This window comes from Candida jiufengensis (assembly GCF_024610255.1).
Source record: "Candida jiufengensis strain CBS 10846 chromosome Unknown scaffold1, whole genome shotgun sequence".
Classification (NCBI taxonomy): Eukaryota; Fungi; Ascomycota; class Pichiomycetes; order Serinales; family Debaryomycetaceae; genus Lodderomyces; species Lodderomyces jiufengensis.
The window spans coordinates 724347-741720 of NW_026261562.1; the positions used below are offsets into that span (position 1 = coordinate 724347).

The 17374-nt window shown below is 26.7% G+C and overlaps 5 protein-coding genes across 5 annotated transcripts; 4 read left to right on the forward strand and 1 right to left on the reverse strand. All coding sequences in view use genetic code 12, as the record gives it.

Annotated features, from left to right (window-relative positions):
- Positions 1-4966: 4966 nt before the first annotated feature.
- UME6 (Zn(II)2Cys6 transcription factor UME6) lies at positions 4967-7339 on the forward strand (the record flags this gene model as incomplete). The annotated part of the gene is made up of 1 exon (XM_051764749.1): positions 4967-7339. One exon carries the CDS (start codon positions 4967-4969, stop codon positions 7337-7339), a length of 2373 nt encoding a protein of 790 aa, XP_051618131.1.
- Positions 7340-8662: 1323 nt separating this feature from the next.
- KGF54_004090 (uncharacterized protein) lies at positions 8663-11422 on the reverse strand (the record flags this gene model as incomplete). The annotated part of the gene is made up of 1 exon (XM_051764751.1): positions 8663-11422. The coding sequence occupies one exon, from the start codon at positions 11420-11422 to the stop codon at positions 8663-8665; it is 2760 nt and encodes a 919-aa protein (XP_051618132.1).
- Positions 11423-12656: 1234 nt separating this feature from the next.
- On the forward strand, positions 12657-14417 carry HST1 (histone deacetylase; the record flags this gene model as incomplete). Its single annotated transcript, XM_051764752.1, has 1 exon — positions 12657-14417. The coding sequence occupies one exon, from the start codon at positions 12657-12659 to the stop codon at positions 14415-14417; it is 1761 nt and encodes a 586-aa protein (XP_051618133.1).
- Positions 14418-14592: 175 nt separating this feature from the next.
- KGF54_004092 (uncharacterized protein) lies at positions 14593-15882 on the forward strand (the record flags this gene model as incomplete). Its single annotated transcript, XM_051764753.1, has 1 exon — positions 14593-15882. The coding sequence occupies one exon, from the start codon at positions 14593-14595 to the stop codon at positions 15880-15882; it is 1290 nt and encodes a 429-aa protein (XP_051618134.1).
- Positions 15883-16417: 535 nt separating this feature from the next.
- Positions 16418-17368, forward strand: RTG1 (Rtg1p; the record flags this gene model as incomplete). Its single annotated transcript, XM_051764754.1, has 1 exon — positions 16418-17368. One exon carries the CDS (start codon positions 16418-16420, stop codon positions 17366-17368), a length of 951 nt encoding a protein of 316 aa, XP_051618135.1.
- Positions 17369-17374: the final 6 nt, after the last annotated feature.

A 17374-nucleotide genomic window follows, 5' to 3' on the forward strand; every position in this document is an offset into this window, starting at 1 on the left:
TCAAACAAATCCCATTAATTTTCCTAAATAAACAAAGTTTGAAAAATATCAATAAACTTTTTATCAGCTGATTAGTTCTTATTAAGATTGACATTTGACTATACTTTTCCGATAAGAACGAATGAATTGCACTTATAACTTTAAATAAACTTTTAAGTATCTAAGGTTTTTGAAGGTCAAATTTACGAAAGTCAAGACTTATATCTTAATGTTCAAAATTACTATCATGCTTGTTTAACTATAGTTGAAAAGTTAAAAATTATTTTGAAGGAGTTGTTCACTAGTTGATCCTAAACATTAACACTTCAACAGTAATATTAAAATTAGATCCAAAGTGGAGATTTAAATCTGAAACAAAGTATTATACAATATAAAAAGGATCTTAGATCTTGCATTAATTTACTTTTTAATTAGAAAAGATCTTACATAGTCAACGTAAATATAAGTTTAATACTTTAAAGTTAAAGTTTAATGAGATACGTTTTTTCTTGAGTAATACATTTAAAGATCAAATCAAGTAATTTTTTAACTTTGAATCTGAAACTTCATGATAGATTGTATAATATTTTAGTTTAGATAATGGTTGTAAAGTAATGTTCAACTGAAGTTTACATTTTGTGCGTCATTTTTAAATATTTTTATTTCATTTCTGGTCTGTCATGAAAAAAAGGGTCCTCTATCTCTACTAAATCTCTTGATTTTACTATTACTTCTCTTTGTAGCTTCATACTCAATTTTTAAAAATCTCCCTTTTCTGATTTTGATATTCAAGATTCCCATAAGATCCTTAAATAATTGATAAAATTACTAAACATCCCTAAATTGTAAAATTAAATAAGCTTTTTCAATAACAATATTTCAAAAATTAATTTTGGTTTTGTGTTTTCTAATAAAAATAGATGCTTTAACATGTGAATTTAAAAACCTAAGAAATAGCTTTGACAAGCCAAATGACATCAATTATTTTGAGTTCACTAAAGATAAATCATCATCAAATTTCGTAAACAAAAATCCAATATAGCTATATCTCGTAAAGAACTCAATATTCTCGAGCTATAAAACTTTAAATTAGGGGGTATGAACTAAGTAAATATTGATCTCAAAAAGTTTGATTGTTTTACTTGACTACCCATCTGAAATTTATCATTGTCAATTCCCAAAATTGATAAATTTACAAAAACCTGAAACAAATCGTTAAATATCTTTTAAAAACTTCGCCCGTATGTCATTTATTTTTTATCACCTAGCTGAAATATAATAATTTACGTGCATTTACGTTGAAATTAAGTTATTTACCAAATCGATATATAATATTTCATGTCGAATTTACAAAACACTACATTACAAAATGTGGTCCAAATAAATATTATCCTCAAAACCAACAATAATGCAAAGTATTACATACATGACGATGATCAAAGTTAATATACATACACAATAGGTGAAATTGAAAATAAACCAACTGTTTCAGATCACTCAAATATCTGAGTGTTACTTTACAACTATCATATTTTTCTCTTATTTTAATTGTCTGAAAGCAAGAGGCTATAGTTGCACAAAATCAAAGTATCATTACCGAGCTTCCTTCAAGCTGATATATCAATGACATGTCTTTGCCACATTGTAAGAAGGTGCACAGGTACAAGCATCAATCGAATAATATTGTTGCTCATCTTGTTAAAACAAACTTTGCCTTTGGTGACGAATCATATATTGGCTTTTTAAATTGAAGTGTATACAATTTCTTCAAAAAATTTTTGTACAATAATTATTTTGAATTCTCAAGTGTATTTTGATTTGCATTTTTAAAAGTTTATTTTTTGTTGAGTAACAAAATTGTTCACCAAAATTTTGGAGTTGTTGATGATTGATTTTGAGCTTATGAACACTTTCAGTTAATTTTAAGCACTTCTTATCGATAGACGATGGTATGATTTTTGGTGCCATCCCAAGAAAAGAAATATTTATACTTTGAGCTTATTACATACTCAATTGATTTAATTATGGCTGTTGACTAATAAATAATTAATAAGTTGAACGGCATTTTGGAAAAATCTATAACCTGTTTATGTATATTAATAATAGTATGATAAGAAATGCATAATTTACTATTTTTGTATGTATGTATAGTTACTTAATATACAGCTGTATTTGAGTGCATTTTTGTTAATAGTTTATCCATTCAATATTTCATCTATTGAATTCTACTATAACTACTATTGACTTCATGCAATTAAAAAAATATGGTTACTTTGGCAGGTAGTTTTTCTCATGATCTTATTAATTTGCATAACAATACAAACTTTTACACGAAGAGTTTTTCCGGAAAAATTTTCAAATAATAAATATTGGCCCGAATGTTTTACTGGTCTAGGTCACCAAAATTTGTGATAGCAATTAGGATATTTATTTCATACAAGCTTTTAAAGTGACAAAAGTGTTCAAATTTAGTAATATCAATAACTGTAAATCCTTGTTAATATTAAATTTTTGACTGACTACGGATATATACAATATTAATTGTTTTATCTTCTTGAACTTTTGTACTATGAGTCGTTAAGAAAAAATTTCAAAATTTAATTGAGTTTTAATATTAAGCTTTTTGTCTACTACAAAAAATTATCTTTTAAGTAAGAATTCGTAAATTTGTTATTATTAGGGGTAAAAAAGATTTGATACCTTTAGTAAGTTATTTTAGTCAGATCTACATTTACTAATACCACTCTTATAAGTTTTTTTTTACAATACTTTGCTTGAAAATTTTAAGTTGTGAGGCACCAACTAACATGGATTATTAATACTTCCTTTTTGGATCTTAAAATTTTCACTTAAAACAACATATATTTTATAAAATAAAACAACTGGATTTAGGTTTTGGTTAGTGATACGAAATGGGCCGTTTTCGAAATGCATTATCGACAGACAATTTTTCTAGATGCTTTTTTCAGTACCTGTTTAATATATCTCTATCGTGTTAATTTTTCAATTTTCGCCAGTCTTTTAATTTTAATTGTATTATTGTATTCTAGGTTGATTAAATATAGTATTGAGTTTTCATTTTAAGTCCGAATCAAACAATAAAAGATTTAAACTTTCAATTTACTTTTCAAATTAAAGTTTTAGATAGATATTATCTAAATTACAATAAATAGCAGTTAGTTTGTAATTTAATTTAGATAAAACAATAGAGCGCTAAATATGAATAAATCAAAGAGATGAGTATCTTTATATTTCAATTCTATTTTAAAGTATATTAAAGCAATTCTGTGAGAATTAATCGATCAGCTTGTAAAAGGTACCATCATGTTATCATATTGATAATTGCTTGTCATTGAACCTGACTAATTTAACAATTGGTACATTAATTCCGGGTTGGATTGGGGGGTGAAGTTTATACAAAAGTTGATTGAGTTCAGAAAGGTAAAAAAGCGGATCTAACTTGATAATTCTTCAAACTTTTTTATTAATTTTTGTCGATTAAAATAATTCAAATTAACTTTAAAAATTAAGTACTTAAAATAAATAAAATAAACGTATGGATAAATATATAAACATGTAAGATATGTTAAATATATTAAATGAATCCTGTTTTATTGTTATTTTTTGTATATATATATATGTAATGTACATTTCTTTAAATTAGATTAGTTGGTACAAAATGTATAAATTGTTAAACGCATTTTTATTTTTGGTAATTAATTAATTTTAACTCAAAATAAATTTACTGGACCCCATTTTTTTTGAAAAATTTGAAAAATAAAAAAAGATAAACAAAGAGGTACTTTTTTCAATTTACGTATAAATGTATTAAATACTTTTTACTTTTACATCATATTTAGTAAATCGGTTACAAAAGTTTTTATCTTTAAACTTTGTTTAATTAAATTTAAATTTTAGCTGAAAGTTATTTACGTTTGTGTGTGTATATATATTGAACTCAATTTTCTTATAAAAATTTCTCACTAAATTTGGTTCAATCCATAAAATCTGTCTCAAATTAGAGGTTTATTGTGAAGATCATCAATTGTCTGTGTAAATATTTGGTTCATTCATTAAGATCACCAGCAGATACATTTTTATCACATTATTGTCAATTCAATTCACAATTGATGAATTTTATTCACTATTTCATTATTTAATTGACAGGATATTTCATTTCACTTCTTCATTATCATATTTATTTGTTATCATTTAATCAAATTAGGGATTTACTTAACAACCTTGTTTCATATTTTGATCATTCAAATTCGATTTTTTGACAATTAACTACCTTACAACCACATTAATAAATTAACAAAGTATCAAATTGCCCAACAATTTTATATTCAAACCAGCTAAAGATACAAGTTTAATCTTTTCAAATCTACAATATAAGATTTATTATTTAAATAAGTTAAAGTTTTATCAAAAAAGTTATTTCAATCCTTTTTTTGTTTTTTTTTATTTTTAAATTTTTCAAGGCAAAATAATAAAAAAAAAAATTTATCTACTTTTAGTTTATTTTGTGTCAGTTGGTGCCTGATTAAAATTATTTATTAAATTTTATTACATAATTAATTACTTAAGTATCATTTGCTACCAATTTGTTTTTAATTTCAATTTATTTTACAACCAAATTTGATTTTACAATTTATCAATTTAACAATTCATTTGTCAAATTTTATGAATTAAATCTGTTCAGTAGACAACTAACTAATCAATTCATTCTTTAATTTACAGTAAATAACTCAATTATTGTCAACGTTAATACCATATTTATTCACATTCGTTTACATTCAAATAAATTTAGTATTTAAATTCTTCAAATAATATAAGGAATCTTAATAATTTCCAGTAACTGTCTATCTTACTACCTCATTTATTTTATTTTCAATTAACTCCACAATTTTTCAACTATAAAACTTTTTCCAAATTGACTATTGACAATCATTTTAATCCAGATTATTTCTTAAATATAATAAGTTATATGACTCCACCTGTTACAACGGTTTCCTCACCTACATCATCAATTGAGGCTGAAGATACAATTTTGCTACCTTCATCTGCTATGAATTCTTCATCACCTGTCAGGAAAACTTTTAATTTTGATAGTAATCAAATACAAAATAATAATCAGCAGGATATAAATCATTATAATAATAATATGAACCATAATATCGACAATAATACTCAATTTGAATCAAATGAATTAAATCGTCCTTCAGTATTAGATCAATTATTACAATTTGATAGCTTAAATCTACCTTGTCCTCCACCAATTAATACATCACCAAGCATTCGACTTCATAGTAGATCTGAAAATCAAAATCTTCATAATATAAATACAAACTATCAGTTCAATCAGTCATCATCACAAGATCAATCTATTATCCAAACTGATGATGATCATGATTCACCACATACTTATCATTCACAACAACCTCATCATTCATCAATGCATCAAAATTCGGTTTATTCTAACCCCGAAGCATCAACTTCAGTCACTTCAGTCAACAACATAGATCAAAAATTGAACAAATTTTATCAAGTAGTTGGTTATAGCAGTAGACCTTCAATTTCACAACAACAAACGTCAAGTAAATACTTATATTCAGCAGAAAATCAATCAAATGATATATTTGAAGTTGATAATGATTTTTCACATATCAATGCCAGAGAATTTGATATTGCAAATGCTTCATTAGATTCAATACCTCAATTCAATCACGCTGGTGTTAATCAAAATTTATCAAATTATCAATATCATGATTCAATACCTACTCAATTGCAACATACTCAACAAGAGCAACAAAACATATCTGTTCAACAAACTCCTTTACAACAAACATTTTTACAACCACCACCAATTCATTATCAAAATGAATTTCTGCCACCTCAAATTAATCAACATCAATATCAACCACCAAATTCTCAAAATAGGGTCCAAAATTATATGCAGAACCAGAATAATTACAATTCAAGTTCTTCAAGTAGAGATTATACAAACACCCCAATATTTTCAGATATTTCAAGTTATACATCAAATTCATCATTTCAACAACTTTATCATCAACAAAAACATCAACAACAAAATTTCAATCAAGAATTGTCAAATCTTCAACCTCATTTTAATATCTCAGATGATGTATTACCAAAAAATTTTAAGTTAATAAAAAGTCCAATTTTACCATCTTCATCATCAACAAATTCAACTCCTAATTCAACTCATCAACATAAAATTATTAAAAAATCTTCATTATCAAGAATAAACACAAGTTCACGAAAAAATTTGAATTCTGCATTAACTTCATCGTTGACTACTATGAGTAACAATATTAGTAATTCCAGCACTCCAACTGATGGTGAAAGAACAACTCCTAAAGTAAATAGAACACAATCAGAATTAGTTACTTCTACATTTAGGAATTCCAATACCTCACACATCCAAAATCAACATTATCATAATTTTTATTCTCAAAATATGAATTTGTTAAATCAACAACAGCAACAACAACAACAACAACAACAACAACAACAACAACAACAAAGATCATATTCTCAACCACAGAACGTTGCATCTACACCACCACCTCACAACTTTACTTCAAATGTTGCAGGTACACCAATTCGTCAAAATTCAGAACCTTCAATAGCACTATTATCATCAGTAAATTCAACACCAGTCAGTACAATTCGTAATAATAAAGAGTATACGATTCCTCATATGCAAGTTCAAAAACTGTTTCTACATGAATCTTCAAAATCAAGTAACACAACATCAACAAGTACAACACCACTTTCTGCTTCATCTATCAAAAAGTCCTTGAAACCAAAACAATCTAAAAAGTCACTAAAACCAAGGGCTAAGAAAGAGACTAAGAAACTTTCAACGAAAACCAGTCCAGTTAATGATATTGAAATGGAACATTTAGAACAACCACAACGTTTATCATCTTCCTCAAACATTAATGCAGAATCCACATTAAACGATCAACCAGAGTCACCAGCAACACCAACATTACCTTCATCAGAAGAACAACCAAAGAAAAAATATACAAGAAGAAGATTATTACCAAGATCAAAAAAGGGGTGTTGGATATGTAGAATTAAACATTTGAAATGTGATGAAAATCAACCTACTTGTGGAGCATGTTCTAAATATGGTTTATCGTGTGATTATAATCTTATAAAACCCGAGTATGTGTATGATAAAGATAAGAGGAAGGAAAAATTAAATGAAATTAGTATACTGAGAAAAATTCATCAAAGTAAAATGAAAAATTTTTCACAAGCTAGTGGTAATGGTAGTAGTAGTGATGATATTGGTGTTGGTGATAATAAGGAGGATGAAGGTAATTGAGTTGATTAGGTTGGTGGTTTTAGTTCGGTATCGTTTATTTCATATTTTAGATCTATGTATTTTTCATCATTTCGTTTGCATTATTTAGTTCATAATAAAAGTTTAATATTATCGTTTTTAAACCACATACGTAATCTTGCTTTATTGGATACATGAAGATCTTTAATTCCATCAGTAGATCTGGGTGCAAAAACCTTCCCTACAAAATATAATTTGTAAGTTTTATAACAAAATTGTAATTATGTTTCATTTTGAGTAAAACAGTCATTTTTGTGTTATAAAAATTAGATTGCGCAAAGCAAAAATTAAAATAATAAATAAAATCGGTTCCTTAATTTTCAGATCAATTTTTTTGTAGATCTTTCTTGCCCTTTTTAATTTGACAAATGTGGTAGTTGATTGCATAACCTGCCCCTTATCAAAATACTTGAATCTCTATTTTTCTAGAAGCAAATTATATCTCTCCAATTAGGTTTTCTTTTTATATGATGAACTCGACTAATTTGAAAAATATCTCTTAGTGTTACTTTTGTGATCCATTACGCCTAACCATTCAAAGTTTAAGTTTGAACAATTAAAAGGTAGATTTGACGAGATTCAAATTAATAAATTAGACTAATCAATTAAATTATTTTTTATTTTTTCCGTTTCTGTAAAAGTATATATTAAATTAGAGTACATAAATTTTATATCTTTACCTAAGCTACAACAATACCAGCTTATTTTTGTAAAATCGAAAGTCGAGGAAATTCTATAACAGGAGAGGAAACCTCTAAGCAATCTTGTTTGTAACCTCGTTGTCGTCGCTAACTTAACGGATTGAACCTGTCAACCTCGCGATTTTATTTTGAAGTAGCCCTGACAATATTTACCAAATATTAGTAGTCAAAGAAAATTCTACAATATAAATAATCTGCATGCGATCGGACTTATTTTTGAAAATTCTAATTATGTAATTCAAAAACTTTAATTAATTGTCATATAATTTATAAATTAGTAATTTATTAATATACGCAATGTATAAATTAGACGAAGAAAAATTTACCAAATTTTCAGGAATTGTTGTTTTTCTTATATTTACTTGTAGATCCAATCATACGACTTGATGCAGGTTGCGGTCGCATTTACATAAATTGGAATTAGAGAGAAGTACATATAGGACGCCATACCTTTTAATTAAGAAATTTTTTTAGAAACGTATTTTTAATTAATAGATTCTATATTAAAGCTATTATTGAACTTACTTGATTGAATTGAGAAAATCTAGACTCATTATTGATTTTGTAGTCAATAGATTGGTTTTTTGTTAACCGACATCCGCAATTATTCCCATTCACTTACAGTCAATCTTTTATTTATTATAGTTTCTCTATCTGTAGTTGAAACAATAGTTGTATCTCCATTATCATGAATTGTATCTCCATTATTTGTATTTGCCCCTAAGATATTTTCAGTTTGAGTTTGATACTCTACCATTGATACTATATTACCAGTGAATCCCACCCATGGACCATTTAATGGATCAACTAATGGTGGATAAGTATAATCGGTGAATTGTTCACGATCTTCATCAATGGTTGATTTTCTTCTTGATATTTTTTTATTAGTTTTGGTGGTGTTACTTGATATTGGTTGTTGTTGTTGTTCGACAGATACTGGCTCAACATATCTTGATTCCACATCATCTTGACCTAATAAACATGACAGTTCATCTATTGGTTCATCATCGTGTTCATTGTCATCTAGTATAGCTGATGAATTAGTTGATGATGGGTTTGAATTTTCGCCTGAAGTGAATGAAACATCATCATTGTCAAATACTTTATCAAAATTATATGGATTCAATATAGCTCTTAAGGCAATAAAGTCATTCAATGGGACATAATATTTTTCAAAATTATATAAAACACATATAGTCACCAAGATTGTTGGAGTACATAATATGGATAATAAAATTGCACTTTCTAAAGCTAATGTACCACACATAAATAACTGGAAAATTATTAATCCCAATATAACTCTTCTGAATATCATTGGCCAAACTTTACCAGTTGAATGAGGAGGATGAACAAAATTATAAACTAACTGATATTTGTATACAAACAATCCAATTATGAAATAAATTAACCCACAAGTTACTATTTTTGTTGAGACAACTGAATAAATTAAAATTATCATAAATATCATAATATGTTGAGGTAAATTTATACCAAAATCAAATACTTGTGGTGTATAATAATAAGATCTATAATCTCTTGGAGTTCTTAAAATCAATGTCTTGATAAAGAAAACTTTACCCAAAATATTCAATAAAAAGAAATCACCAATTTGTAACAACTTCACGGGAAACATAGTTAAACCTTGTAATAAAATTAAATCAACATAGAATAATGACATTCTTCTCAAACTTGTAGCTAATTGAGTTGCAATTTTTGTAGTATCACTAATATATGACATATAATCCCAAAAAGTACCTGCAGCAACATAAATTAAAAACAAGTTAAAAAAAATGAAAAAGAAATTCTTGGATAATGTTGATAATTCAATTTCACTATTTGTTGAATAACCTTGTAATTCTGATAAGTATCTATAAAAATATGGAAATGAAATATTCAATAATGTAAATAATAATGGTGGTAAAATACCAGTTACAAAAGTAGTTAACCAATCTGATCTACCTATTAATTCACCTAATGCTGGCCAAAATTTAGTAATTGTTTTTAAATCCAACAATGAAGTTAATGGAATAACCAAGAATATAATAAATCCATAACTTAACACAATTAAAAAAGTAATCATATAAGATTTTAATAATTTTTCTCCATATGTTAATTTTAAATTATTCCAAATTATATCTTTGGGTGCTGGTGCTAAACTTACGATTAACTTATAAACTCTTGGATCTAAAATAGTTTGAGCCGCCATTTGTGCTGATGCAACAGAGTCCATTGTTATAAATGCAGATGGAATAACGCTAAATTCAGGATGTTGTTTTGCGTTTATTGTTGATGCTTCCGTATCGAATTTTCCTTGTGTTAATTTTATATCACCATTCAACTCGGTTAATTGTTTTGATAAAGTATTTATTTCTTCTCTTGCATATTCATTACCAGTCGGTTCAGTCCAGATTGGATTTACCGCTGGTACTCGTTGTTGATTAAAAATATCAATATCCAATTCATATTCTGATGCATAGAGGTACTCCAACCTCAATACTAAATGTTTCCTTTCATCAAATTGTAATTGTAATGGAGTCCAATTATAAATTAATTTAACATCTTCAACTTTCCCAATACCTAAATCTTCAATAAATTTCTTAATTTTTTCCCTGCTTAATAATTTTTTGGGTATACCATCTAATTTTATAGTTCTATCAGTTATTGAATTTTGAGAAGCTAGATATTTTTGTCTTGTTTTCAATACAATATCCGTAAAATCATATAAATAATAAAAGACAACAAATGAAAAAAGATATGTGAAAATTGGATAAACCCATAAGAATTTGGGGAAATCGTCATTGAAATCAGGCGGTCTATTTGGTTTTGATTTCAATATTGAAATTAAATTTATTATTGACGGTATATTTTCTTTATCATAATCACCAGTGAAATAATATCGAAAAGGACTTAATACCAATATTGAAAATATTGTCAATACAAAGAATATTTTAATACCCATCTTGAAAAAAGCCAAGTAAACATATGAATCTAATCCTGAATAAGTTAAAATATCTTCATCATTTATTTTGTAAACAACTTTCATCCAACCAAATAGGTTATTTGGTAAGGGCTTTAAAATGTTTTTGGATTGTTGTCGTAATGTTCTAACTGCATATATATGAGGCCACCTGTATCTCATAATGCAAAACAATATGAATAAAAATAAACCAGATATTGTTGTTAAAACTAATTGAGTTGTAAAAACTCGTTGTGGACCAACAGTTTGAATTGGATCAGGTTCTCCGGCATTCGGTATTAGTAGGTATGAAGCACTGACTGTGTTATTATGGTTGATATTATAAAATGAGTCTGATCCATAATTAAATAATTCCCGACTAGTATGTAGTATATCTAGTAGTGACATTATATCATGTAGTATTTTGAAAATAGATGGTGATGATAATGATGATTTTGAAAGTGATGACTAAAACAATGGATATATCGTAGTGAATAAAATTATTAAATGATATGTAATATATAGTTGATCTTTAATTGAATTAATTATAATAGTACTGTTCTTTTGTTTATATTATAATAATAACTAATGGTTAAATCTAAATAATTTATTATAAACTTATCATTAGAAGGCACAAAATCATATTGGAACTAAGAAAATATAATTATTATATTTACTAAACCGTTAAAGAATTAAAAGACATAAAAATATTTGATTTTTTAAACGAAGAATAACAATTTATTGAGATTTTCATAAGCTATCAAACATTAACTTTTCATATGATAATTTATAAAATCAATTATAGTTTTTGGTTGTTAGTTACTGATGTTTTATTTTCCAGACCCTATAGAACTTTTTTAATGAAAAACTTAAACTGCATATAAAGAATTTATTTATTTTATTTTTATAAATACGACGCGATTTTTTTCAAATTTACTTCAGATTTTATAGACTTTTTAATCATTAGAAAATTTGAGTTTTAGATGCAATGTAATTAGATGAATCATTCTCAATTTCTGAACTAAAGAATGTTAATTTAAATGTAGTTAATCTTACATGCCACCTCTGCTACATCTTGAACTATGAAAGATTTAGTAGTTCACACTTCCTTCACATTAACTAGCTTATCTTCGCAGAATAATTATTGAAAGTAAAACCAAAATCTTCTTAAGATATGCACACATTGTTGTATTCATTTGAATCACTTCTTTTAATAATCCTTGTAAATTAATCTTGATTAGATGCTTCATCATATCTACAAAAATCTGAAACATATTCGCTACCAAACTTTTTGCAGTTGCTTTCGAGCAATCTAATTTAATTAGCACAAAATTCATAAGCAAATTTGGAGCTTAAGGCACCTAAAGTTTTCATCTTAATCCCCTAAGCCATGTCCTTCAAACGTAACTTGCACTCGATTGTTGGTAATATTTTTATCAATTGCAAATTTTGGACCACCATTTGGTAGCACACGTGACATCTCTTGTGTCAAGTTTTTGTATCTTTTCACAAACAAACACACCTTACTTTGATACATGTTTCAAGTAGAATCATATTTGTTTTAAACTAATTAATGAAATAATAATTAACTAATTACCAAGTCAAGACCAATTTTGTAATTTCTTATCACTTGTTAACATTAATGTCAGACGTGATTTTGATTGATTCAGATTCTGAAGCGGAAATTCCACCAAGTAAGAAATTTAAACCTAATCCAACCAGCGAACCTTACATAAAATCTAGAAATGGTATATCAATTAAACCATTCAATGATATTACATCGTCATCATCGTCAAATGAAGAAGAATTAGACCTGTCCGACTCTAATGATGGAATTATCATATTAACTGAATCAAATCCTAATAAAGTTAAAAATAACTATGATCATAACAACAATAACAAAAATCAGAAGAATAACAATAATTATGAAAATAATAAGAATGGTAAAAATAATAGTCATAGTACGACAGAGCTCAACTTAGATATCTCGAAACAAATATTTCATCAAGATTCCGATTCAGAGTCTGCTATGTCGTCATCAGAAGAGGATGATAACGACCATATTGATATCATCAACGCCATAAATCCTGAAGATATAGAACCAACAAGACAATTCTTAAGACAACATGGTAGTATGGAATTTTTAGAAACTTATTTACCAGCTGCAGCTTCATGTCAAGATATAGTTAATTTGATATTACAATTAGGATTTATACCGAAAAATATAAAAGAATTAGTTAAAGAATCAAATTTAACAAAGGAAGAAAATATGATTGAATATGTGAATATACTACATCAAGCAATGATGAAGATTAAATCGATACGACAAAGAAAAGAGGATGTTAAAACTTACAAAGATGTTGTAGAATTAATTAAAAAAAGTAATAAAATTTTGGTAGTGACTGGTGCTGGAATATCAACAAGTTTAGGAATACCTGATTTTAGATCATCAAAAGGTTTTTATTCAATGATAGAAAACATGGGATTGAATGATCCGCAAGAAGTATTTGATTTAGATTTATTTAAATTAGATCCATCAATTTTTTATTCAATAGCTGATAAAATTTTACCACCTGGTAAAATATTCAGTCCATTACATTCATTCATTTATTTATTACAACAAAAAAATAAATTACTAAGAAATTATACTCAAAATATAGATAATTTAGAAAGTTATGCAGGTATTAAAAATGAAAAATTAATTCAATGTCATGGATCTTTTGCTAACGCAACTTGTTTAACTTGTGGTGATAAAATTCCTGGTGAAAAAATATTCCCACAAATAAGATCCAAGAAAATTCCATATTGTAAAAAATGTAATATCAAAAAGCAACAAATGTTGAAAAAAAATGATGATTGTGATATCCTGGAAAGTTTTGGAGTATACAAACCAGATATAACTTTTTTTGGTGAACCATTACCTGAAAGGTTTCATGATCATGTTAATATAGATTTACAAAATTGTGATTTGTTAATAAGTATAGGAACTTCACTAAAAGTTGCTCCTGTTGCTGATATAGTTGAAAAAATTCCTCAAAATATTCCTCAAATATTAATAAACAAAGATTCTATAAATCATTGTCAGTTTGATGTTAGCTTGTTGGGATTTTGTGACGATATTGCAAGTTTTTTATGTAATGAATTAGGTGATGACTGGAAATTACCACATAAAGATTATGATAATATTAGAGGACCAAATGGTGATTATTTGAAAGTCGAATTGGTGAATGACGAATCAAGAGAATATCATATAGAGTCAACGAAAAGAGTAGCGAAAGCCGAAGAATTAGATTCTGGTAAGAATATTATTGAGGATGGAGATAATGATGAGGAAAGTGATGATGGTATAGAGATCATACGCTGTTCTAACTTGAAGAAAGTAGACCCGCCAGTCTCCATATAGAGTAATCTTTAATAAAGAGTGGAATAAAAATTCGTTCTGTCCATTAAACAATTTGTATTGTAAGTAATGTCTCTTTGTACCATATAATTTTTTTTTTGTATGATTCTACCATCCCAGTATCAGAAATAAATTGATTTATATATAATTTGATCAAATAAACTCCACATTTAAAGTAATGATAATACGAAGTCGTCCCTGTCTCTCGTGTATAATAAAATTAAGAAACGTCAGATCTATACTCGATCACATAAGATATCAACATAACAAAGCTGAAATCAAATTACCTGACTTTAATGGTTTAGATGAGTTTAATCATTCCAACACTACTACCACTAACCTAAATACAACGACAAATGATGCCAGTGTACTGAAAAATCACGAGGATTTAAACAAGTCGAACCAAGCACAACCCCAAAAAGAGACACATATTCCAAACGAAGCACACAAGGAGGACGGATTATTACAAAACTTAAAAGATGATGGTTTTACAACCAACAATAACAAAATGGATTTTCAGAAATTAAGTCAGTTCATAAAAGAAGCATACGAGAAAAGACCAACTAAAGAAACCAAAGATTCCAATTTCCAGCAAGATGAATTGGATATTAATTTAATGTTATCAAATTATAAAAAGGACTCAACAACTGGATTTTTTAAAGAAATTACTCCAAGTTTTAATAACAGAATTACTGTCCACTCGATAGATTCAGAATTAAGGGAGAAATTATATAACAAATGTGAGTCAGCATTAATCCCTACATTGGAGAAGATCAACGAACTAAAGTCAAGTTTTGAAATTTACGAATTTTACTCAAACTTGTTGAACAACTTAATCAAAGAAATTGAAGCAAGTTCTAAAAATAATGAAGGAAATTTAAACAACAATTTTTATTTGAGAAATTTGTTTTTGGAGAACAATATAACCGAATGGAATAATCAACATGATGAAGTCATTGAAAAAATTAAGTTAAAATCAATTGCAAATCCTCTAGAGCCTGAACTAAATATCATATCATTACCTATCATAACCAATCATATTTTCCAAAAATTAGGCTTCAAATTATACAATTCTCAATTAATATCAACATTTTTCAATTTTATCAAAAATGATTTTCATTTATATACGTTATGTTTCAACCAAGAATCATTCAATTTAATCCTCAAAATTAATTGGATATACTATGGTAACATCGACTTGTTGAATATTGAAAAAATCTTCAATGAAATGAAATTTTTGGGTTATAATGGAGATTTCAAAACTTATCAGATCTTAAAAATTATAATTGACGAATATAATTTATTGTGTAATGGGTACTCCTTTTTCAATAAATTTGGATCTAAAATCTTGACAAAGGAAGATAATTTAAGAGTCAATTATTTAACTAAAGAATTTTATAAATTAAGAAAGAGACTTAATGATGAATTGGCTAAAAAGGATGAGGACTTATTAGAGAGTTTGATGTAAACAAATTAATAAGATAAATAGAAATACAAATCGTACATAGTATATAGACTACATAGCTACTCCTATGAAGTGATTAATGAATGAATGAATAACAATTTTTTGCTTTACGAGTTATTTACGAGTTCAAAACCCCTTAATCAAAAAAGTTTATAGAGAACGTTTAAAATTTCTCAAAACAAAATTTTAATGTACTGTACCAAGTTTGATCGATTTTACTTAAAAGAAAGTACCTTGTATTTTATTAATTCAAGACACATCCTATATACCCGCAACTTTATTATAGTAAATATCCGAAGACTTTCAAATCCACATGTCTCAAATTTGTAAATTGTTACACTACCAAATTTATTGTCTGTCTGTTTTGTATTAATTATTTTATTTATCTTTTAATTTATTATAATAAATAATAAATTTAATTTAAGAGACAATAAACTAATATCTATTAAACTTGCAACTAATTTTAAAAACTTAATCAATTGATAAACTGACACATATACTAATCTACACTTAATTTATACAACATATAAAGTGAAAGATGTCACAATTTGATACATTTCTTGATAATTATGTCAATGATAATTTCAATAATAATAGTTCTAACAATAATAATAATTCAAATTACCAGCAAAATCAACAACAACATCAACAAATTCCTACAACAATAAAAAGAGAAAATTTCGATGAATTTTTAAGTGGATCACTAGATATAAAGAGGCAATTGTCTCAATCATTAGGAGTTGGTAGTAGTAATTCATATAATGGTTCATCATCATCTTATCAACAACATCAACAACATCATCATGGAGGCATATCTAAACCTCATTCAAGAAGAAACTCAGCATATATAAGATCTCAAGAAGGTAGTGATAATGAACAAGATGATGAAGTTGACGAAAATAATATCAATAAACAATTTAGTAATGATAATAATGGAGGTTTAGAAGGTGATGATGATGATAAAGATCAAGGTAATGAAAGGAAAAGAAGAGATAATATAAACGATAAAATTCAAGAATTATTAACATTAATACCAAATGAATATTTTATAACGAAAGAAGATTCAACATCTACACAAAATTTAACCACTACTAAAATTAAAAAAGAAGAATCCCCTATTGAAAAATCACCAAGTGAAGAAGATATAAATAATACAGTTAGTAAAACAGGAACAAAAGATGGTAAACCAAATAAGGGACAAATATTAACAAAATCAGTTGAATATTTACAATCTTTACAAAATTTAATTGATGAAAATAATAGAAAAGAAGTTGAATTAATAATGAAACTAGAAAATTTAAAATTAAAAAAATCAAAACATCAACAATTGAATAATGGTGAAAATGTACCAATACGGATTGGTTATACTTCTGCTGAAAGAGCTTTGGGAGAAATCGGGGTTGGACCATGTTCTGAAGATTATTTTAAAGATGTTTTGGTGAAAAGTGCAAATTCTAGTAAATCAAGTAGAAAAAGTCTACATAATTAATAAATG